The sequence below is a fragment of the Macrotis lagotis genome, chromosome 3, assembly GCF_037893015.1.
Source record: "Macrotis lagotis isolate mMagLag1 chromosome 3, bilby.v1.9.chrom.fasta, whole genome shotgun sequence".
NCBI classification, from domain to species: domain Eukaryota; kingdom Metazoa; phylum Chordata; class Mammalia; order Peramelemorphia; family Peramelidae; genus Macrotis; species Macrotis lagotis.
The window spans coordinates 176,837,550-176,862,932 of NC_133660.1; the positions used below are offsets into that span (position 1 = coordinate 176,837,550).

The 25,383-nt window shown below is 35.2% G+C and overlaps 1 protein-coding gene across 1 annotated transcript in view; it reads left to right on the forward strand.

The window, feature by feature from the left end:
* TMEM156 (transmembrane protein 156) overlaps nt 1-11,161 on the forward strand; it is a 28,020-nt gene extending 16,859 nt beyond the window's left edge. The window contains exons 2-5 of the mRNA XM_074229633.1: nt 312-584; nt 4,182-4,436; nt 7,262-7,381; nt 9,929-11,161. Of these exons, the coding sequence (XP_074085734.1) occupies nt 312-584; nt 4,182-4,436; nt 7,262-7,381; nt 9,929-9,960 (680 nt within the window). The 3' untranslated portion in view covers nt 9,961-11,161. The remainder of the gene's footprint in view (nt 1-311; nt 585-4,181; nt 4,437-7,261; nt 7,382-9,928) is intronic.
* Nucleotides 11,162-25,383: the final 14,222 nt, after the last annotated feature.

The following is a 25,383-nucleotide window of genomic DNA, read 5'->3' on the forward strand; positions in this document are numbered from 1 at the left end:
AAGGCACTTCTCAAAGCAAAAAAATTGAAGCTATCAAATGCTATACAAAATGCTACAGATCACTAATCATCAGAGAACAGTAAATTGAAAACACTTATGAGTTCCAAACACAAGTATCAGATTGTCAAAGATGGTCAACAAAGGAAATAATAAAGAGGAGTGGGTGATATCAATCAATTTGAAAGATTTTCCACAGGTAAGCCAAATATATGTGATTTGCTTGCTAAAAATTGAGAACTAAGTATATTTTTATTTAGATGTCACACTCTATGTATTTGTTAATTCAAAAGGATTTTCTTTCTTTTTTTCAGGAAATATTGTGGAACTATCCTGTCTTGACATTACTTCACTAAATAATTTCACTTATCTACTCCCTGAATTCAAAATTTCTTTTGTGAGCTTTTTGCAACAAGGAAGGGAACATGAAGTTATGATTTTTAGAATTTCTGCAAAACACTTCTACTATCATAATATAACTAAGGCCTGTTCAATAGCTGCTGGAAAATTACAGCTCTATTCTTCATGTTTAGTGTGTGAATACAAAGGAACTACAGATTTTATTCATCAGGAATTAATAACAAAAGGTAATAACAAACTGAAAGACATCTGGAAAGAAAAGTGATCAATAGTAAATTATTCATTATATCAAATATAATTTAAAACAATAAAAATGGAAATGACATATTTTAAGGACAAAGGTACTGGATCATTAAATTAAAATGCTAACCATCAATAACAGATCTAATAATATAACTTCTGACCTAAGGATAGAATCTTACAATTGGAACTTTCCATAAAAAGGCCATTTAAGTCAATCTCTACTCAAAGATGTGTCAGGAGATTGTTTCTATTCAGGGCTTAAGGGTGAAGGCATATGCAGGTCTTGATACTTGGGGAAGACTGCTAGGAATTTCTTCCCTAAATTTTGTCACTGTGAGATTAGCCACAAAAATGAGTGTACATTTCCCTTCCATAAGAAGTAGTTAAGGGGGGGCAGCTAGGTGGCGCAGTGGATAGTGCACCAACCCTGGAGTCAGGAGAACCTGAGTTCAAATTTGGCCTCAGACACTTAATAATTACCTAGCTGTGCAGCCTTGGGCAAGCCACTTAACCCCATTGCCTAGCAAAAAACTAAAAAAAAAAAGTAGGGGTATTAGAGAAGAGGCAGAGGATGGATGTATATGAAATTGAGGTGGTTAAAAGCTGGCATGGGTGTTGTGAGTGCATTAGTCTGAAAGAAAAGTCATTTTATAGTAAGTATTTGGGGTATGTTTTGTTATGGGAGCAGTGACTGGCAAGAGTGGATGTGGCATCATGATCTAATATATGTAGGGTGAGAGGTGGGGAGTAGGTGGTAGGAATATGGCTTCTGCAAAGACAGATCTGGTGGGCTTGTCATAAAACTGCTTTCACTATGTGATTATCATGGTATGATTTTATAGATACAATTTGTAGTCTTATGTCCAGAGCACACCGCACTCAGCATATATAAATACAGAGTGAGCAATGATTAAGTAAAGATGGGTATATTGGTGCCATTTTTGGAAAAGGTTGATTCTCCAGAGACCCTAAATCCTTTCCTGCCTAAGGGGTTTCAATACCATAGTGAAACAGTGTCTGGTATAATTAATAGGTTCCCTGGGAAATAGAGGCCCTTGGAGAACTAACTAGCATAGGATTGCCTCACTCTAGGACACAGACAAAAGTGCTGGCTTGTTCTTTGAAGTGTCTCCTCCTAAGTCTTTAAGTCAAGATATAGAGTCCCATGGGAGGAATTTTCTTGATTGACTTTTCATGGGTAAAATGTGAGTTCTTTGTGAGTTATTTTGTTTTGTCATTGTTAAATAAATCCTGTTTTATATTCAAGGATTGCAAGAATACAGCCAAAATAATCTTCAAAGACATAGGTGTGGTGTGGTCATGTCATTTCTCTGCTCAGGAGTTTCCCTATTGTTTCTTGGATAAAAAGAAAATGTTTCAGCATGAGATTTATGGCTCTCCATAATATGGCTCCAACATTATTTCTGGATTTTTTCCATTCATTTTATATTACTTCAGCTTCAGAGAAGCTAAATAGTGCAGTGAATAGAATTCCAAGTCTGGCATCAGGAAGATTAGAGGTCAAATCCAGCCTCAGACTTAGCTGTATGACTCTGGACAAATCACTTAATCCTGTTTGCCTCAGGTTCCTCCTTTGTAAAATAAGTTGTAGAAGGCAATGGAAAACAAATTCAGTAGCTTTGCCTAGATAATTTCAAAAAGGATCACGAAGAGTCAAATACAACTGAACAACAAATCCAAACTGATTGTGCAGCAGCTGTTCCTTACTCTTAGCATGCAACTTCTGCCTCCTTGCATTGTTCAGGCTAACTCTGCAGCCTTGGAATGCTCTATAATCCAATTTCTGCAGTTCAGAATCCTTAACTTATTTCAAAGCTCAATTGAGGGGACAACCTTGTCAGTGGAGCTTTCTGATTCCCCTACATAAAAGTGTTCTCTTCCTCCTCAGAATTTTCCTAGAGTATTTTGTTTGATTCTCTCGTTTGTCCTCCTCATATCTTACTTTGTCTTATGCTTATTTTTGGTAATGTATTATTGTACTCATCTCTGTATATGTGTGTGTGTGTGTGTGTGTGTTTGTGTGTGTGTCGAATAAAAATAACAAAAATTTTTGCCTTTGTATTTCTGACACCTAGAGAGGCTGTGAAACATACTAGATAGAGAGCTGGCACTAGAATCAGGAAGACCTGTGTTCTTTATTTTTCACTGACACATACTGGCTGTGTGATTCTGAACTAGTCGTTTGATCTCTCAGTGTCCTAGGGAGTGCTAATATGTAAAACTAGTTAAAGACAAGTGGGGGGAGGGAATTTCCACACCCTATGCTAATGACATCTTGGATCCAGTCTTCTTCCTAATCTCCACCATACCTTGGATTAAATAAATGCTACAAAGGAATTTAAACAGAATCCTGTGAAGACAGGCATATTTTTCAAGATTGACTGGTCACATGTGTCACTCTCTCTTCTTAAAAAGGGTAAAAGGTATTTGTTATCTCACAAAACATCAAGCAGAAATAGTCCATTGCTCTTTGAAGATAGTCAATTCTGCTCCAATCCTACAACTTCATTATTTATTTTTATTTTTATTTTTTTAGGATTTTGCAAGGCAATGGGGTTAAGTGGCTTGCCCAAGGCCACACAGCTAGGCAATTATTAAGTGTCTGAGGCCGAATTTGAACTCAGGTACTCCTGACTCCAGGGCTGGTGCTCTATCCACTGTGCCACCTAGCCACTTCATTATCTTTTCCTCCTATTCTCTCTCAATTGAATAATTTAAAAATGTAAAATTTTTAAAAATTTATATGATGGTCATAGTCTAGCAAAACAAATTCCCACATTGGCCAAATCCAAAAATGTACATTTTATTCTCTATTTTTAATTCCTTTCCTTTCTGGCAGAAGATGAATGGTATTTTTATCCTTCTTTGCATCCCAAGTACTTAGCATATTCTATCAAATGTGTTAACATATATAAAACTCTTTGCTGAGATTAAAGTGTTATAAAAGGAGTCATAAGAGTAAGATAGCTGTAGCAGGAGTAGTAATGTTCTTGTTCAGCTGTGTTTGACTCTTTGTTACTCTATTTGAGGAGTAGTAGTGGTGGTGGTAGTGGTGGTGGTGGTGGTTATAGGATTAGTAAGTAGTAATAGTAATGGTAGAAATAGTAGTATTTGTTGTTGTTATTCAGTCCTGTCTGACAGCATTTGAATAGTATTAGTAATAGTAATGGCCAGTGGTGGTAGCAGTCATAGTAGTAGTAATAGTATTAAGAGCCTAATAAATGTGTATTGATTGAGTGACTGACCTCCCGTTTCTACCATCTTAAAAATTTAGCCTCCTTTTATATTTTTTTCCTTAATAACATTCTTTTCCAATTACATAAAGATAATTTTCAACATTCATTTTTATAAGATTTTGATGTCCAAATTTTTCTCCCTCCCTTTTTTCCTTCTCTTCTCCCCAAAACAGCAAGTAATCAGATATAGCTTATGCATATCCAGTCATTTTAAACATATTTTCACATTAGTCCATTCATTCTTCTTTCTTAAGAAAAAAGTAAAGTTGTAGTGAGTTTTTACACATAAATACCTTGCAGGACATAATTCTGTTCTCCTTCTAGCTTCCATAATGAATGACTCAATGGAAATGACAGCTCAGAATTTTCTCCCACTTCATGTTTTCAACTTCACTGTGGTTCCTGTCATTGAAGACCTGGGAGGATATGACACCACCTGTGTACTAAAACTCCACCTCAGAAACTCAACCACCAGGAAGGATCCAATGAAGTCACCTTTGCTAAATAGCTCTCACAGAACTGTACAAAGCCTGAATAGCTGCAATCAGGTTTCTCTGCAACTTGAAATGGAGACAGGAAGTAAGTTATCTTAGGGAATTAGAAGGAAAATTGGGAACATGGTTTCTGGTAATAATTGAGTTCATCTAAGAAATTTAAATTCCCTCACATTTTCTCATTAAAGCCTGATATGAGAGCAAATTATTGAATAAAAGAATAGTACTTGAGATTGAATAATGCTGTCATTCCTTTTTTTTCCAAATTAGACTATCCCATGAGACAAGCCTTAAACATGGGAAGATTGAGCCTCTTACTGGTGTGATTAGAGGACTCTGGGAAAGTCCTCTTCCCCTAAAGCTAAATTATTTATTTATTTATTCGTTTATTCATTCATTCGTTTGTTTGTTTATTTATTTATTTGTTTGTTTGTTTGTTTGTTTATTTTATATGCTGATGACTTGAAATACCACTGTTAGAGATTTACTCCTTGGAGGTAAAGGTATTATCTTGCCTTCAATCTTTTGATCAACTTTAATTATCCCTACTGATAGTTATCCTATACATGTCTTTCTTCTGTTGCTGCTCCTGTCCATATCCATCTCCAACGTGTTCTGGGACCTCTTTCTAGATCCCTTGACTAATGTCACTAGTAACCCATATATGCTGTCCACTAGTTAACTTCACATTTGCCAGGCAGGTGTTCTGCAGTTTTAAATATCTTATAATCTACAACCAGGCTCCATGACTTGAATTGCCTCTATTAGAATGGAAATACCATTGGGTATTTAATGGATAACCCATTATTATTCATGAAATGTTTAAATATATATAGCACATTAGTTGGAATTATTTGAGCTGCTAGTTTATCATCCCAATCAGTTGTGATCAGAGTACCAAAGGAGTGAATGGGAGTTTGGATGAGGGGAAAAGAAAAATGGGATTTTTAAGCACAGAGCAAAGCTTGAGGAGGAAGGTACAGGTTTGAATGGGGTACCACAGTGGGTATTCAGAGGCCAATAAATGTCATTGGGAAAGAAATGCTGGGGGAAAGAGGATATTTCAAAGATACATTTTGCCTTCTTTGTCCATTTTCTCTAGGGAAAAAAATCATGCTTTCCTTCATATAGAAAATCATCTTATCTATTTAGGAAGTATGTCTGTCTTTTAAATCAGGAAGCAGTCAGAAAGTTAAAAGCTCTAAGAGTTTGGATTAAGGATATAAAAAATACTATCCTTTTCAATGTTACATTTGTACAGCTACATTGATTTTTGTGTTTTTTCAAGTCATAAGACTCAAAATAAGCCTTCATTTAGAATTCATGAAACATATATAAATTCTAAGCCTGCATGGAGTGAAATGGTTGTCTACTTGTCTCCTTTGGCCCAATAAACCAGGAAGATAATAGTGATTTACAGAAGGGATTTCAGTGTTCTGGGAAAATAGAAATACATTTTTTCATGCTTTGAGAAAATCTGTGCATAAATGAACTTTGGCTAGCCTCTCCTTCAGGGAGTTGGCAATAAATATTCAAATATTTTTTGAAGAATGGAAAAGTAAATTTAATCTGCACAAATGAAGTGTTTTATCTATGAGCCAAGGTTCTTATTTTTATTTTTTGCCTCTGTTCCTTGCAAACTTTAACACTTTTTATTCCCCTAACTTAGGGATAGAACAGATAACAAAGTATTTGCCCTGGAGGGAAGTACTTGCTCCCAAGGAAACATCTTCCTATAGTCTGATGTCTTTTTTTTCTTGGATCTTCAGATTTAATTCTGTTCATATTATATGTGAGACGAGCGTTGTCATAGTGGATAGAGCACTGGGCCTGGAATCCAGGAGACCTGAGTTCAAATATAGTTTCAGACTTTTATTAGCTCTCTTACCCTGGGCAAATCATTTAACTCTATACGCCTCACTTTCATCATCTGTAAAATGAGGGAGAGAAGGAAATGGCAAACTACTTCAGGATCTTTGCTAAGAAAATCCCATTTGGGAAGTTATGAAGAGATAGACACAACTTAACAACAACAGCAAATATAATGTAGGTCATTAACATGATTGTTGCATTTAGAATTTAAAGGCATATAAAGAATGGGCGATTCCCCCATTTAGAGAAGCCATTTTCTCTATTATCATTATGTTTTATTGGTTATATTATTTTATTTAAATACTAGGAATGTTATCATATAAAGGTCAACAATAAATTTTCCTGTCTCGATTTTATTTAAATACTAGGAATGTTATCATATAAAGGTCAACAATCAATTTTCCTGTCTTGAGAGTCATATTTACCTTTAGCCTTATGATAATATGCTTCACATTAGGAATCTCATAATTTGATTCCAATTCAATTCATTTCACATCTATGAAGTGTTGGGATATGACAAAAAACAAGAAAATTCCTGCCCTCAAGGATTTTACATTTCTATTTCCAATGAAAAACTGATAGCAAAATTGAATATTAAGTTCTAAGTAAATAGAATCATAAATTTTACAGATGAAAGAGAAAATAGCTAGAACTCATCAGTTTCAACTATTTCATTTTTACAGATGAAAAAACTAGCCCAGAAAGAATTTGCTTGAGATCACATAGCTAATTAGTGGCAGAATTGAAAACAGAGTTTAAATTTCTTCATTCTTTTTTTTTTTTTTTTAGGTTTTTGGCAAGGCAAATGGGGTTAAGTGGCTTGCCCAAGGCCACACAGCTAGGTAATTATTAAGTGTCTGAGACCGGATTTGAACCCAGGTACTACTGACTCTAAGGCCGGTGCTTTATCCACTACGCCACCTAGCTGCCCCTAAATTTCTTCCTTCTAATAAAACATATTATGACTACTTCTTACCTCTTGATTAATTTTACTGTACAATTAAATATATTTGTTTTCTAACCCCTTCCCTTCCACAGATTCTGCCTGTACCATGAGGATCATCTGGTATGTTTTAATTTTATTAGTTTTCATATTTCTGGTCATCTTCATTGTCCACAAAATATTCCAAGAAAATAGAAGAGTCCAGATAGGGCAGAGTAAGTATTGAAAGCTAAATGGAAATTATGCTAAAATTTGCTGATTTTAGGTTCTTAGTATCTAGTATAGATCAATTTTGATCTAAACCATATGACAGAAACTAACTTTTCACACTAAATACCAAGATAAGGTCAAAATGGGTATATGATTTACACATGTATACATTTACACATTACATAAAGGGTGATATCCTAAGCAAATTAGGAAAGCAAGGAATAGTTTACCTGTCATATATATGGATAAGGGAAGATTATAGGATGGAACGAGATATAGAGAACATTATGATGGATAAATTTGAGTATATGAAATTAAGTTTTTGCACAGACAAAACCAATGCAACCAAAATTAGAAGGAAAGTAGAAAAAATGGGGGAAATTTTTATAACAAGTATTTCTGATAAAAGCCTCAGTTCCAAATATATAGAGAACAGAGTCAAATTTATAAAAATACAAGTCATTCCCCAATTAATAATGGAATATAAACTGGCAAGTTGATTTCCAAGAAATCAACACTATGTTCAGATAAAAATGTTCTAAATCACTATTGATTAGAGAATGCAAATTCAATCAACTTTGAGGCACCACCTCACACTGATTAGATTGGCCAATATGACTGTAAGTCCAATACAAACCTTTAAGACTTTATCTAATCAAGGGGAGTAGGATGTTTCAAACAAATCCCATCCTTATTGCTTTCTAGGTTTTTTTATTCAGAGAGTCTAAAAGAATACTAAGGAGGCTTGGAGATATATATATATAGATAGATAGATAGATATAGATATATAGATATATAGATATATAGATATATATATAGATATATATATATATACCTTTATTGTATAGCCTTGGGGTAGAAGATGCAGGGTCAAATCTACCCATAAATCTATCTGCATAGTTCACATTTACTTATCAGTTTCCCAAGTTCCTAGTTGGCTTCTTCCCCTTGTCCAGCACACTCCATGTCCACCATTGCCTGTTGTATGTCCTGCATGCTATCTGCATGGTCTTCTCCCTGGCCTGGACAGTTATAGGAGCCTAAAACAATGCCAGTATAATGCCAAGCCTAAGATTTCCATAAGTATCATCAACTATAAACAAGGTGTGTAACTGGCTACCTGGATTTCATACCCAAATAAAGATTGAACATCCAGTCTAAGTATACAACCATATTCTTCTAATGTGGGCCTTAATTGGTCAAACTGGACCACTCTGATTAAGGGAAATTCATGTTCCACTTCTGGCCAAATTGTTTACCTTGCAATGACAAAAAAGGAAAGTGATAAATGTTGTGGGGAATGTAGGAAAATTGGGACATAAATACATTTATTAGCAAAGTTGGACCAATTCAGCTATTCTGGTGAGAAATTTGGAACTATGCCCAAAGGACCATAAAATTAGGCAATATCATTGCTGTATCTTTATCCCAAAGAGCTGGGGGGAGGGGAGAAAGGAAAAACACCTATTTTTATAAAAATATTTATAGTAACTCTTTTTGAGGTTAAGTACTGGAAATCAAAGGGATGCCCATCAGTTGGTTAATGGTTGAACAAGTTGTAGTATATGATAGCAATGAAATATAATTGTGCTATAAGATATGACAAACAGAAAGATTTCAGAAAAACCTGAAAAGACTTGCATAAACTAATACAAAGTGAATAGGAAAACATTGTACACAGTAACAGCAATATTGTACAATGAAGACTTATGAATAATTTGGTTATTCTGATTAATATAATGATACAAGACAATCCCAAAGACTCATGATGAAAAATGTTATCTGCCTCCAGAGAAAGAGCTAATGTAGGGACATGTGGTGAGGGGGCAGCAGGTGAGGCAGAGTTGAGCTTCACTCTGATTTTGAAAGGCTGAGCATATTCATCTGACCCTTACTTATAACTGGACGAGCCCTCACCCACATCTTTTTCTCTTCCTTCCTTCTTTCCTCCCTCCCTTCCTTTTTTCTTTCCTTTCATTTTTTCCTTCCTTCCTCCCTTCTTTCCATCTTGCTTTCTTTCTAATAGTATATATATATATATATATATATATATATATATATAATAAATTAAATAGAAATATAGATAGTTCTATAATTTTTAAAGGTAAAAAATTTACAGCTTTACCATAAATTTATCTACACGTAATGAGTAAGTATGGGTAGACTGTGACCAAGGAGGGACTACTATCTGCAGAAAATTAATATCATGCTGTATCATTTGATGATTAATTTCACTCTGTAATCTTTCCTTTTTCCCATTTGGTCAAAATTCCCTCAAAAGGAGAACTTGTCCATTAAGAACTAAGACTTGTTTGAGGAATATGATCACTCCTAGCCCATGGGACACCTGCTCATAAATCTTTTTTAAAGTGAGACCTTCCCCCCAATGTCTGTTTATAAGGTAAACAGAGAATCAACTTTGTCTAGGTCCTACCCAAGGAGACTCTGCTGTCCTTGAGTCTCCTTTTCAAAGTTAGGGGGAACATAATCTCCAAAGGACAGGCCAAAAAAAGAGGAAATCTGCTTGAGATGTTTTTTCTTTTTTTTCCTAGTCAAGATTGCTGTTGGCAGCTGCTTCTCATAAGATCAATTCTTTAATTGCCAGAGAGCATCTACAGCCTTCAAACTAATCCTGATCACTTGAAGATTACTCCAGCCTCCCATCGAAGAAGCAACAGAGAAGAGCTGAGATAACTTTAAACTACCTCATTAAATATATACCAATCTGAATTTCTTGTCTTTGCTATGGAAGATCCAAATGATCCTCTCTTAATCACTGAGGCCCTCACTCTTGATCTTTGGTCATGAAGAGAGTACACTGATCCATTTTTTTGGTTACTGTGAACCTAATTAATAAATTAACCATGTTTAGGTCCCTGACATATTGCTCAGGTGTTCATGGGTCACTTTTTTTTTTTGGCAAGGCAAATGGGGTTTAGTGCCTTGCCCAAGGCCACACAGCTAGGTAATTATTAAATGTCTGAGGCTGAATTTGAACTCAGGTATTCCTGACTCCAGGGCTGGTGCTCTATCCATTGTGCCACCTAGCCACCCCTCTATGGTAAGATTCTTCTTTTTTCTGGTGTTTATTCATTTCCTCAGCCCAAGACTAATTTATGGCACTTCCAAGGTTTTGTGGTTGTTTTGGGGGGGGGCACCCCACTGGGACCTTTATTTTTCCAAGGTCTTATGCTTTCTAGTTTGTGCTTTGATAGAACAGACTGCACTTCAGTTTCATTTCAGTGCTACACACCATTTGTAAAATCATGTCTCAGTGTCCTGTTGGTGAGGTTAACAAAACACAGTTTACTATAGGTGGTTTTAGAAGTTTTTCTCAAATTTCTACCAAACCAGAACTGTGTCAAGACAGCAATGAGAAACCTAAGGAGAACTGGACATATCACTATGGATATGTTCTTCTTTTCTAAAAACAGCTTCCAGAGAAATTATGAATTTTCTGAGCCAGAAGATGAAGAAGGAAAAAAAAAGAAAAGGAAATCTGTAGATTCCAAAGCTTTGAAGGCAAAAGTCAATGGCTTCACTGATGGGGTATGGAAGTGTTTCATGGTACTGTATCTAAAGAATTATGTCTCACAGATTGTCTCCCAGCCAAGCAAAGGGTATTTATTTGGGAAGGAGGTGTCATACTCCCCATCTGATTCTTCTGGGGTGGGGGTAGGTCTTGAGCTGGATGAAATTAAGAGCTTATATATGGCAAGAAGAGCTGTGGGCTTCTAACAGGGTATGTTAGTTTTGCACTTCAGGGAAGAGTCTGTTGCCATGAGGGAGCCATGAAGCCTTGGTGGAATTATGCATATGGTTACCCAGAATGCATACAAAAAAGTCCACCAAAGTGGGATATTAAAGTATGATAATGATATTATAATTAGCTTGAATTTATCCTAAATTCAGTCAAGGACTACAAAGAAGGGTAATGCACAGGTGCTGCTCTATCCCTTCTATAAATTATGATCCCATGTCTAGGTCCATAACCTCTTGGTACTGCATTCTTATTGTCTGCTTTCTGTGGTAAAAGGGGATGTGACCAAGTATAGTTAGGTCAAGGTGTGCTTTGCTATTTTAATGGAGCCCTATGAGGAAGTCAGGAAATTTGGGTTATGAATTAGGCTAGGATCCTATCATTACCCCCCCAAAGAGCTGGGATCCAAATTCATTTGGGAGAAAGGATGAAGGTCTTAACTTCTGTAGCTGTTTCAAGCTGACAAGGGTCAAAGAGATGTCCCTGCCTCAATGGGTCCCTTGCTTGAGAAGGGAAATGATTTAAATAACCTCTGAGGATGTAGCCAACCTGGGCTAACATTTGGAGTTTAGTCAGATTCCAGACTAGAGACCTAGTGAACAAAAAGGGGGAAGATGGGTAGTGCATTGGCAAAATTAAAAGGATAAGTCTTCTTTGTTAATTAGATCATAGAGAGTATTAAAAAAAAGAAAAAATGTAAACAGCAAAGTAAAATTCAGGTCCTTTCCTCTGAAAACATCTAGTGCAGTCCTGTTGTTTTGGTGTGGTCTCAGAGCAAGTCTTCTCCAGCTCATGTCACTTTTAAAGATTTTCTTCTCTGCTAAATATAACCTACAAAATTGTTCTTAACACAAATTTAAATTTGCTTTGCCAATAACCAGGTCAGATAGTGAAGTAAGCTTAAACCTTAGTCAATACAGTTTTGATATTGACTAAATAACAGAATTACAATCTGATTTATATCATTCACCTAATAATCCCCAGAACATTGTGAGAAATTAAAGGATCTTAACTCACATGAGGATAGATGTGCTTTATTATTAGCTTTTAAGATAAGGATTTAATATTGTGTTCATACTGATCCTCTGACAGGATCATAGAAATCTGCTATAAAAGAAAAAGGACATAAGGGGAAGATGTTGCCTTAATTTAACATTAATTCCAGGCCATTATGTAGATGACCAATTACACTGAACCAGGTGAGACATTGTAAATGCCATTGTAGGGAAATTGAATCAGGAGAATACTGCCTCAGTTCAGGTTTATTGTCTTTCTTCCATCCTTTCTCACAAGAACTCTATCTGCAGTGTATATGCATGTTAAACCCTAGAGCATTAACAGCATCATGGATCATTGGCTCAGTGGCATTCCTTGGTAATAATAACTAAAGTCAGACTCATAATAATGCCAGTTAGCAGTCCCAAATGCTCTTAAAATAGCAAGTTCTGATAATTAGAGCTTCAGATGAATTCAACTCATAAGGATCATATTAAAATTCTAGAAGATAACTATAATCTCACATTGATAGCCATAAGAGATTCACAGATAAATCACAAATTAATCTTGTCAATATTACACAAATGATTTTGCTTTAAGTTTCTTAGTGACAAACAACAAAAGAATTGGTATGTATAGAGATCTTATAAACCACTGTCCAAAAACTATTTCTATAAACTAATTCAGAATTAATAGTTTAAATAGTTTGCATGCATTTCTATAATCCCAGTTAATAAATGAATATCAGACAGGAATATCATAAGCCTTAGATCAGATGTTAAGCTTCTATTGAAATGCTTGAATGTTGTTTCTCTAAAACCACCTTTTTAAGGATTATCAAAGGGCACAGCAAACCTAAGAATGAAACTCCACAAAGAATATTCAGTCTCATTAACCACAATAAGTTGGATATAATTACTATCAATATAAAATTGTTCTTGCAATTAATTAGCTAAAAAAAGTATTTCCTGTTGGGAGCCAGAGTCTCTAAGCTGTTTGACACAGACACAGCAAGAAGACTCAAGGCGGCCATACACCCAGATGGAACAACATTTCCTTCTTCAATATGTATAGGGATTCCATGTATACCCATATGTATAGGTCTATTATTGATTGAAAAATTTACTCATCCTAAATGACTATAAAGGAAGGATTTCAGAGAAGTTCTTTGAATAAAACAGATTGTGAACTCTGTCCAAATTTAAAAGGATTGCATCTCCCTGAGACATACAAAAGGCTTCAACATTATGAAATCTTTGGAAAATACAGCACTGGGAGTTCCAGAGAGATGTCAGAATATATACAGGGAAAATAGATACAAGATGGGTCAGATAGAATTCCAGGGAAATTAACAGTTTTGCCCCCTTTATCATACACAGGAATATATGATAAAGATGGTAAGAGAATAGTTAGTATAGGTGACTGATATGTGAACTCTAAAAGCTTTAGTTTATTGAGAAAGAATAAAAAGTCATAGAAACCATAGCATCTACCAACAAGGGCTGAAAGGAAAATTGGTTATTGGAGGAGTCAATGGACAGGTGGACAAACATAACTGCCCTCACTATAGGTAGTCAAGGGAGCATATTGAAAAACATTATTTATGAGGCACAAAAACATAAAAGCATTACATTAAACAAATTATATCAAAGATTATTATCAGGAAAGTTCTGCTTAATTAATAACTTTACTGTGCAACAACAAACTAGGCAACAGACAGGTTGAGGTCATCACGGTCTGAGCAGGGACAGGAAAATTGTTGATAATGATTGATAATCATACTTGTAACCACTACATGATCAAACTCATAACCATATGAACTATATGATTAATGATGAAAATTGTACACTTTTGTAACCAAGGAAATGATTTTAGTTTGCTTGTTTGATATGATTCTGAGACTATAAAAATAAATCTAAGCAGCTGACATTTTGTGGACTCTATCTCTCCTGTCAGGTTCCAAGGCCCCTGCGGAGGCTGGACCCCTGCAATTTCCCTTTCTTTTTTTTTTAATAGGTTTCTTTTTTGTTTTGCAAGGCAATGGGGTTAGTGGTTTGCCCAAGGCCACACAGCTAGGTAATTACGAAGTGTTTGAGGAGGATTTGAACTCAGGTACTCCTGACTCCAGGGCCGGTGCTCTATCCCCTGCACCACCTAGCTGCCCCATATTTCCCTTTCTTGAAAGCAGCTTAAAATTTATCCTGATGTTAAAGGAATAATCATTAAACATTTATGATGTAAATTAGTTAAGAATTTGTAAAATGATAGATCTCTTATTCAGCTTTAAAGCAAAAATAAATCTTTATAATTGAATTTATCAAACCTAAGTTGCGTGTAAATTATCTTTAAGTATCCCTGTAGTCTTAAAAATACAAAACCTCCTTTTATTTTCTTTTTCTTTGTACAATCAATTTTCCTATTTACCACTGTAACTATTGATGAATTTCATTCCAGTTTAGGTAAAACTTGGAATTTTATAATTTCTTAAATTATAATACCTTAAAATGTTATAAGCACATGATCAGCAAGAATGATCAATAATAGCTTCTTAACTCATTCATTCTCTCTCCTGTTTTTTTAGCTTTTTTTTTTGCAAGGAAATGGATTGTGTCTCCTGTTGTTTTTAATAATACAATTTTAAGCTCACGATATCTAAATTATAAGAGAAATTGCACTTATTAATAATCATAGATGATAGTTATTTACCAAATTTCACAAAATAAGAAAACTTAGGAGTATAACAATCCCATTAAAAATATTACATATTTAAACCTTGAAACAAATTCATTACTGATAAGGTGACTCTAATTCATTCAAATGTATTTCCTGACTCCAGGTCCAGTGTTCTACTCCTTATAACTCCTAGATGCCTATAAAAGTATACAAAATTCTAAGAATATGTCACACAAAAGTACTTTTTATATGTCAGACTATTTGACCAAAGAGATCATGTTTGTTTGTTTATTTTGCAAATACTTCCTCCTACATGCTAGGCCCAATAAGTATATACAATCTCTTTATTTTAAAATGTTTTTTAAATTAAATTTTTAAATAAAATTTTACAACATTTATAGAAGTTTATTTAGTATTTCATTTGTCTTCAGATACATGTAAAAAACAATTTTAGCTTTCCTTTTTAAAACTTTGAATTCCAAAATCTCCCCCCGCAACTCCCTCATTGAGAAGGCAAGCAATTCCATATAGGCTATACATATATAATCATGTAAACCATTTCCATAATAGTCATATTGTGAAAGAAAATACAGACTAACCCCGCCTCCCACAACAACAAAAAACAAACAGAAAGAAAAAAAAAACAGACCCTAAAGAAAAGTAAAGCTTAAAAAAAAGTATGCTTCTATGTTTCCATCATATATAAAGGGATACTTTACTCCCTAATTTGAGGAAAAATTTTATAATAATGAAGTTTAGAAAAAAGTCTCTGGTAGAGTGTACCAAGGATAAAATAATAACCGTTTCATACATACATATATATATATATATATAAAATGAAAGCAAACTGTTTTAAGCAGCTATTCCTCTAAAAGATAAATTATTATTACTATTAATTGATATTCTTTCCTCCTACATCAGAACTAGAAAATAGGCAAAGCTAGAAAGATGGAATCAGAATCTTTAGAACATATACTAGTTCAATTCCATTCATCAAAAATTTATTAAGCACTTACTTTGTTCAAAGTATTATGCTACATGCTAGGAATATGAAAGTAAAAATGAAACATAATAAGCATGTCTCACTTTGTTTATGGTACTATTTGCAAAGGCCTAGACCTAGTTATGATTGAATGTCACTAATACAGGAAATCTATATCTGCTTAAATTTATTTTAAAACATGTTTTTGTGGGGGAGGGAAATGTCTAGTCTTTGTAAGAAGAAGCAAGATACGTTAAAAATCTGATATAGGGGCAGCTAGGTGGCACAGTGGATAGGAGTCAGGAGTACCTGAGTTCAAATCTGGCCTCAGACACTTAATAATTGTGTAGCTGTGTGACCTTGGGCAAGTCACTTAACCCCATTGCCTTAAATAAATAAAAAAAATCTGATATAGAGATTGGCTGGATGGCAAAACTTCTGGAAGTATGCAGCAGTTCCCAAAGATTGGCAGAAGAAGGTATACTAGACCAGAGCACTAGGAATCCTATTCTCCATATTGTGACTAATAATTAGCTACATACCTGTGAACAAGGTACTTCAGCTTGTTGAGCTGCTATTTCTTCATCTGTACAATGAAGTGATTGTATTATGTGATCTCTGAGGGCCTTTCCAGCTTTAAGATTCTATAATTTTCAGAATTATAAGCCAATTTCAAGGACCTTCTAGATGGGACCAAAGCCACCATCTCATGATTTAAAGGAGATCAAACCTGGGGAGTCACAGGATCACTTGAAAATTCATATAATATTTAAAATCATCTTCTTTTATTTTGAGCTAAGTAGAACAAGAAACTAGATGGGTTGAAAGCTATGTCCTAGACAGAGCCAGTTGTTTCCTTGTGCATAAAAAGACTAAGCAGAACTACTACAGATTACACAATATTAGCTAGAAAAATAACAATATTAAATATGGGACAAGTCATGTAATGACTTTTTAATTCAAGTTTATCTGAGATCCTAGGCTTTCAATTCTAGATACAAAAGTTTTGCCTTCAACATACTGTACCTTCCTGTGATATTGAGATAAAGTTTGGGGAAAGTTGAAGATTGTTTTCTCTCTATCCCTGAGAGAATGGACTAGAATAGATTCAGCTGTGATTAAAAATAGTTGAGGTTTCATGAAAAAGATACCAGATTGTAAGTGTATTTTATCATATATAAAGGGAGTTGAAATAGACAAATATTTCCCAAAATAAGTTATATTGTGAACTATATTGGGAAATTTTAAAATTCCCTACTAGAGACCACATGTTTTGAAACACAGTGGGTGGGTAGAAAGAAAGAACTCGGGGTAGGATTAGCAGGGGAGAAGAATAAGGTAGATTTTAAATTTATAGGTTTATGGGTAGGTAACTTACACTATCTTATACTAAAAATTTTATGAACTGGTAAAAATTTGTGGTAAATCATTGCCATGGGAAACACTGAACTAGAGGATCTGTAATGTGAAATGAGTTTAACAAATTGTTAAACATTTCTGTACTAAACATTGCCCCTTAGTGATCTAAGTCTGTTTGATTTTAACTCTTATTCTAAATTGTGCATTATTTTGTTTCTAGGTTTCTCTGAGACTCCAAAGAAGTATTAATGATTAATTAATACTTAGCTTTCCATCTAATAATTTATTTAAGAATTTAATTGAGCACTGGCCCTGGAGTCAGGAGGACCTGAGTTCAAATTTGTCCTCAGACACTTAATAATTACCTAACTGTGTGACCTTGGGCAAGTTACTTAACCCCAATGCCTTGCAAAAAAAAAAAAGAAAAAAGAATTTACTCACTTGCATATCATACACACCTTGATTTATATGACTAGGTACCTACAAGAAATCTTCTAATTTGGGCGATTCATTCATAAACACCACTGTCTGATTGGTGACTACTTTATAAATTGCATAGTTTCCAGAATGAATTTAAGGCCTTGGAAGGCCCAGACTTTTGAATCCAAGACTTGAGAGAAATGCAACCCATCTATTAGCTAGAGTGATTTTATTAGGTAACAGGACTATTATTCATATAGAACATAATAGCTAGAGGTCCTTATTAGATTGAATGTATCTTATGTTCATTAGTGTTAGCTGAGAGGGCATCATTCTCAGAATGAATCAGTATTTGCAAATGGAAAATAATGTCAGGAGAGCACTTAATCTCAAGTTTCTCAGGTAGTTATTATAGATAATCTATTTCCCCATATATTTGTTTGAAAAATGTTTATGGATATGTGTACATATATATCTTTTTTAAATGTTTAGAAATTTATTTTCTTTGAAAAGATCATAGGTACAAACCTGCCTCCACTCTCTTAAAAGGAAATGATTCTGAGAAATTGAGAGGAATGTTAAATATCCATGTTATTTCAGGTGAATGCTAGATCATAAATTCAGGAACCACTGCTAAATAAATTCTTAAGTATCTCCAATGATTAAAGCCTAGGGTGACAACTGATTAGAAACCTGAAGTCATCTAAATTGGTCTTACATCTGGAAGAAAGAAGCTCGGACTGATGAAATTTGGGTTAATTTGTCTAGTATGAGAGGACAGTTAAAATCAAAACTGCCTCCTTAAATAATGGTAAGTTGGCTTAATTGGCAAGGAGAAATTCATGTGAGTAGGCAGAAAGGAAAAGGCAACTTCAGATTTATTTTTAAATGAGACAAGATACCATTATTTTCTGAGAATTGTGAGAAGTAATTGTAGAGTGGGCAAAGAATTCTTTAGCTTCTCTATTAATGGAGAATGTCATTGTATAGAGAGAACTCGTAATAGTGCCAATTAAAAAGTCCCCTCTGTCCTCTCCTAAGTGTCATTGTATTGGAATAAGAGGTACCTAATGAGAGCAAATGAGAGGCTGTCAGCACAGCCTCTGCTGGTTGGCTCTCCTCAGAGCTCTTTGAACTAGTTAGGAAAGTGCCTTCAGAACCCACTGTCCATAGTCATGATAGTCTGATGCAGAATAAAGTTCTTCTGCATTTGGAACCAAAGAACTAGAATTCCCATCCACAATTTCCCATTTATAATTTGTTCCCTGGGGCAAATTATTTAACTTTCTTTGGACTTCAGTTTCCTCATCTGTAAAGTGAGAGTGTTAGACTTGAGCAGAGGTTTTTTTTAAAAAATAGTATTTTATTTTCCAAATACAGATAAAATTAGTTTTCAACATTTTTTAGATAATTTTGAATTCCAAATTTTTCTTCCTCCTTCCCTCTTCTCCCTCTCCCAAGACAGCAAGCAATCTGATACAGATTCTATATGTACAATCCTGTTAAACATATTTCCACATTAGTCATGTTATGGAAGAATTAGAACAAAAGGGAAAAATCATAAGAAAAAAGTGAAAATAGTATGCTTTAATCTGCATTCAGACTCCAAACATCTTTCAATGGATAGTTCTCTGTTGTGGCTTGCTTCCTTGGGGCCCACAGTGGCGACCTCCCTCCAGGAGGGGAGCTGAGAATAAGGAGTCAAGCCACTACTGCCTTATGCCTCCAGCTCAATTTTATTATTGCTTAGCTATTACATATATACTGTTAGGTCTTCTGGGGTAGAACAAAGAATAATAAGGTAATTGTTAGGAGTGCAAGCAATGTGTACGTGCAGCTTCTTGCATTACAGGATAGGAGGGTACGTTAGGGAGGAGATGATAAGGCACAGCTGTGACTAGTGCCCTTGGTCAGTGGGGCAGAATGTCCAGCTCCCAAGGACTCTGGCTCCCAAGGACTCCAGCTCACCTTATCTCTCAGGGCGGTTTGCCAGCTCCTGAGACTGTCCAGGTGGCGGTTTACTTGGAGATGATTTGTGTCATGGCTGTTAGAATAGCCTGTGTACCCACAGTTCTCCATCAGGAATCTTTTGGAATTGTCTGGGGTAGAAGAGCCAAGTCAATCACGGTTATCACACAATGTTGCTATTACTATGTGCAATGGTTTCCTGATTCTGTTCACTGCACTTAGCATGGAGCAGAGGTTCTTAACCTTTTTTGTGTCATAGACTCCTTGAACAGTCTGTTGAAACCTCTTCTCAGAATCAAGTTTTTCAAGATATAAAGCAAAATCCATAGGAACACAATGGAATTCAAACAAAATTAAATTATTATTATCAAAGTATTTTTAAAAAACAACTTTACAAACTCCATATTAATATTCTCTAGTCTGAATAATGTCTAAAGCCCTTCTAGCTCTCTAATAGAACTATGATTCCCTGGTGCTGTCATGAATTTTCTTAAATACTTAATGATTGATCACCTACTATGAATGAGGCATTGCATTTATAACCATGGAAACCCCTATATTTGATTATTATAGGGCAGCAGAATTATGAATAAAATGATAAATGCTCCTTTTTTTTGCTTTCCTATATTTCTCTAACCTGAGAGAAAGAGGGAAAAAATTTCAGGTCTGATCTGAAAATGATCTCAGATTCTTAATAGCTATATGAGAAGACAGTAAGCTCTGATAGGTCTTACCAAGTTGAAAAGATGGGACAAAAGAGTGTGCTTACTTTCTGAGAACCTGAGAGGAAGAAATTCATCACTAATAGCTTTGTCACCAGATGATGGATACTTTGGACATGACAAAGCAAAACTGCAAAATGGCCTAAAGTGTTGTGTGTTCCCCTTTTATTTCCCCTAGTGATGGTGGCTGAGTAGTGGGAAAAGGTATCCAAAGTGGGCAATTCTGCATGGCAAAGAGAATAGAATGCTAGACTTTGAGACGTGAAGATATGGATTCTATTCCCTCTTCAGACACTTATAAGTTTGACAGCTGTCAAAAGCTGTCAAAACTGTCAAAACAAAACAAACCCTAAACCAAACTCTCAGTTGCATTTGTATCTGTTTAGAGATTCACAGGAGATTGCTGCTTGTAACTAAGAAGAGACTTCTATTAGATCTCTCAAATAATATGGACTAACAGATATTTTACTCTGCCCAAAGGGGGAAAAAATTTTAGATTTATCTAAAAAAGATAATCCAAAGAGGGTAGTAGAAATACTAGTAGTTGAAAAATAATTCCCTTAGCATTAAAAGGAGAGTTATGAAGTTATTGATGAGACGCAGTATCATGTAGCAGAAAGAACACTGGCTATAGAGTCCCACAATTAGGAATTAGCTGACCTTGAGTTTGAATACTGATTCTGCTACTAATTCCCTGTGTCACCCTGGGAACCTATATCTTCTCCAGACCTCAGTCTCTTAATTTGTGAAATTAAGAGTTAGACTAGAAGCACTTTAAGGTTTTTCCTGACTTTATATACCATGATAGTTACCAAGATCAGATTATCAGAGTATGGCAACAATGGGAAAAGTGAATGGAATGATTATTTATACAGTACTTACTACGTATTAGATACCATGCTAAACATTTTTATAAATATTAACCCATTTGATCCACACAACAGCCCTGGGAGGTAGATAATATTATTTCTCTATTTTACAGTTGAAGAAACTGAAGCAAGCAACAATTAAGTGACTTGTCCAAGGTCACATAACCACTAAGTGTTTGAGGCCACATTTGAACTTGGGTCTTCCTGACTCCAGGATCTGTGCTTTGTCCATTGTGCCATTAGCTACTTCAAATGATAGTTATGAGAAAGATGAATAAAAATAAAAATTCTTTAATATGTAGACTTATAAAAACTGTGCACTCAAAGTATAGCTTTACATGGTAAAATTTACTAATGTAGGTCTCTAGCTTGGGGAGTAAGAATGAAAGTGCTGAAGATATCATCTTATAATAGCTTGATCCACACTATCTTGGTCACTTTTTTTTACAAGTCATGACTTGTGATGTTTCAGTTTTCCTTGGAAAAAGTCAGTAGTTATTCTATCATTCCATATGTTTATGGGAATTTAAGTTCAAATGACCTTCACAAGATATATTTACTAGTTCATTAATTTATTAGTAAAAGAACCTGTTTCAGTCAACTTTCATTTTCCATAGATTTTACTAAAATTGTTTGTTCTTCATTTTCAAAGAAGACCACAATATTAGGGAGGTGATACCATGATAAACACATGAACTGAATTTGAGGGAGGGGATGTTGTGCTAAGTCACCAACTTCACTTTCTCCTCTTTAACCATCTGGATTCAGTGGCCAGATATGAATCAGGACTGGAGGTGGCCCTGGATGGGAGGCAATCAGGGTTAAGGGACTTGCCCAAGGTCACACAGCTAGTAAGAGTCAAGTATCAGGCTAGATTCAAACTCCTGTCCTCTTGAAGCCAAGACCAGTGCTCTATCCACTGTGACACTTAGCTGCCATTCATATCCTAACTTTATCAGCATGATCCTAATATCATTGTTTACTGAGGTCTAGGATTATAGTCTCCATGTTTTTTTAAATCAAGAATCAATTTGAAGTTCAAAGGTAAAAGAACCATATTCTGCCTTATCATTTATATTCCCTCAATATAAAGACTTTTTTTTCTACTTTTAAGTTGTTTTTTCTCTTTGAGAAATAAATGTAAAGGAAATAATATTTCTCTTGGGTGCCATCTTTGAGACTTCCCTATGTAATGATGGATTGGAGATGTATCTGGAAATGGGAAGAAAAAAAAGAATCGGTATGGTCCTCTGGAGAAGGATAAACATGAGTGAAGGACAGTTAGGAAGAAAGCCAAGATTATATATCATACCCTTGCAAAACAGCTATGTGTCATAGTTTTCAGAACTTCTCTATAGTGGTTCTTGAATCATAAAGTAAACAATGACACAAATTAACACCACACCATTCTCCTTCCACCAAGTTAGTTTATTCATTGTGTGAGCAAAAAAGAGGAATGTTGACTAAAAAAAATAAAGCAAGATTAGTAAGAACCTATTTTCTAGGGCAAGACAAAATGGACTGAATGGTCAATTTTCTGTATTCTTCTTTCCTTTGGAATGTAAACATATACATCCTTCCCTGAGAGTTTGTGGTCTATATTTCAACCAGAATAAACATATTGGTAGTAATAATTTTAAAATTTTATTCACATATCACACAAAAGGCAAATATTCTGTTTAAATTCCATGTATGTAGGAGGGCATAAGTAGTTTAAATAATGTTTTTTCCCCATTTTTGTTATTTTCTCTCTGAGCCATTCAGATGAGAGTGAAGGCTCACTAATTGTCCCTCACCTTCCTCCATTCCATTCCATTGAAAAAAGCTTTTTCTTGACTCTTATGTGAAATATCTTAGCTGCTTCTTCCTCTCCTTTCTCTTCCTCCCAGTACTTTCCTTTATCACCCATTGACTCTATCTCTTTACCATATTATACAATTATATTCCTTCCTTCCTGTGTCCTGTCTATATATATGCTCCTTCTAACTGCTCTTATAAATGAGAAAGTCCATATGAATTATCAGTATCTTCTTCCCATGCAGGAATATAAGCAGTTCAACATCATTAAGTTCCTCATAGTTGGTCCTTCTCATCCACCCCCTCTATGGTTCACCTGAGTCCTTTACTTAGACTTTCTGTTAAGCTTTGGTTGTTTCAGTAGGAAAGTTTGAAAGTCCCATGTTTCATTGAAAGTCCATCTTTTCCCCTGAAAGAGAATGTTCAGTTTTGCTGGGTAGTTGATTCTCAGTTATAAATCAAGCTGTTTTGTCTTCTGGAATATCATATTCCAAGCTATACAAGCCCTTAATGTAGATGCTGCCAATCGTGTGTAATCCTGACTATAGAGCCATGGTGGTTGAATTGTTTGTTTCTGGCAGCTTTTAGTATTTTCTCTTTGTCTTGGGAATTTTGGAATTTGGCTATGATATTCTTGAAAGTTTTTCTTTTGGGATTTCTTTCAAGAGGTCATTGGTGAATTCTCTCTGCTTCTAGGATCCCAGGGCAATTTTGCTGTATTATTTCTTGAAAAATGAAGTCTTGGCTCTTTTCCTGATTGTGACTTTCAAGTAGCCCAATAATTTTCGAATTAAAATTAAAATTAAATTAAATTTGAATGATCTCTCCTGGATCTGTTTTCAAAATTGGTTGTTTTTCCAATGAAATATTTCACATTTTCTTCTAATTTGGGTTTTTTTAATAGTTTTATTTCATCCTGATTACTTGCAAAGTCATCAGCTTCCTTTAGTTCCATTCTACATTTGAAGGAGTTATTTTCTTCAAAGAGATTTTTTATCTTCTTTTCCAGCTGGCCATTCTGCTTTTTAAGACATTCTTCCCTTCATTTGCCTTTTGTTTTGCTTTTTCCATTTGACCTAAACTGGTTTTTAACATATTATTTTCTTCACTATTTTTTTGTATTTCTTTCAACAAGCTGCTGATTTGTTTTTTGTGATTTATCTGCATTGATCTCATTTCTCCTCCCAATTTTTCCTCTACCTCCATTAATTGCTTTTCAAAGTCTTTTTTGAGCTCATCTATTGCCTTATCCCATTTTCTATTTCTCTTGGAAGTTTTGGATACAGAAGCTTCAATTTTGTCATCTTCTGAATCTTCTATGGGAACAAAGTAATTTTCTATGGTTTGATTCTTTTTTTTCCTTTTGTTTGCTCATTTCCTCAGCCAATGACTGATTTACCACACTTCCAGGATTTTGGGAGGTTTTGGGGACACCCCACTGGGACTTTAATTCCTCCAAGGTCTTATGAGAGACTCTGACTGAGTTTTTGCCTGTGCATTGATATGTGGATGACCACAGGCACTCCCCTCTGCCCTGGAGTTGTGAGGAGGATCCCTACTTGGCTATGATAGTATGGAAGCTCAAACTTCAACCTGGATTTGGGTGTAGGAAAATAGCTGAGTCCTACCCCCTTATCATCTGTAAGCTACACTCTGGAGGTGCTGGCTGGCTTCCCCAATTCCCACTGCAAGTTCTTACTGCAAGGCTGTTCTGAGGTCAGTGCTTGCTTTTCACTCTCTCTGGTATGACACCCCTTCAAGCTATTACCAGTGATCCCTGGGCCAGGAGGTTTGGAAACTGGCTCCTCTGCCACTGACCCAGGTGCCCCCAGGTATATAGGTACTCAGCCCTGTGACATGGCTACACTCGCAATGACTTTTTCCAACTTCCGGTCCCAGTGAAACAGACCTTTCCCATGGAACTTCTAAGTTGTCTTGGTCTGGGAAATCGTATCACTCAGTCTTTCTGTGGGTTCTACCCCCTTTAAATTTTGGCTAGAGTCATAATCTGATGGCTTTTGAAGTTTTTTTGGGAATGAGTTTCCAAGAATTCCTGCCTTCATGCCACCATCTTGGCTCTACCCCCTTTTCTTTCCATTTTTATTAAAATTTCATTATGCCAACAATCTGGCATTAGGTCTAATATTTTCTTTTATACTTCTATAGCCAAAATAAACTGCATTAATGATTTAATAAAGACATAGAAATAATGAACAATAAGTTTTATTCTATTGAACTATGGAAATCTTAAAGCCTCATCATGGTAGGAGGTGAACCTAGGCTTTTAACAACTAAGATAGTAGACAATATACTCTGATAGGTCTTCCTGAGATAAAAGCATGATCATGAACAACAAATTGTGCCTACTGTCTGAGAACCAGACTAAGTAGAGAAAAACCTCATCACTAGTAGATTAGTTACTATAGTTACTAGGTGATGAATACTTTGAGAATGAAATGTA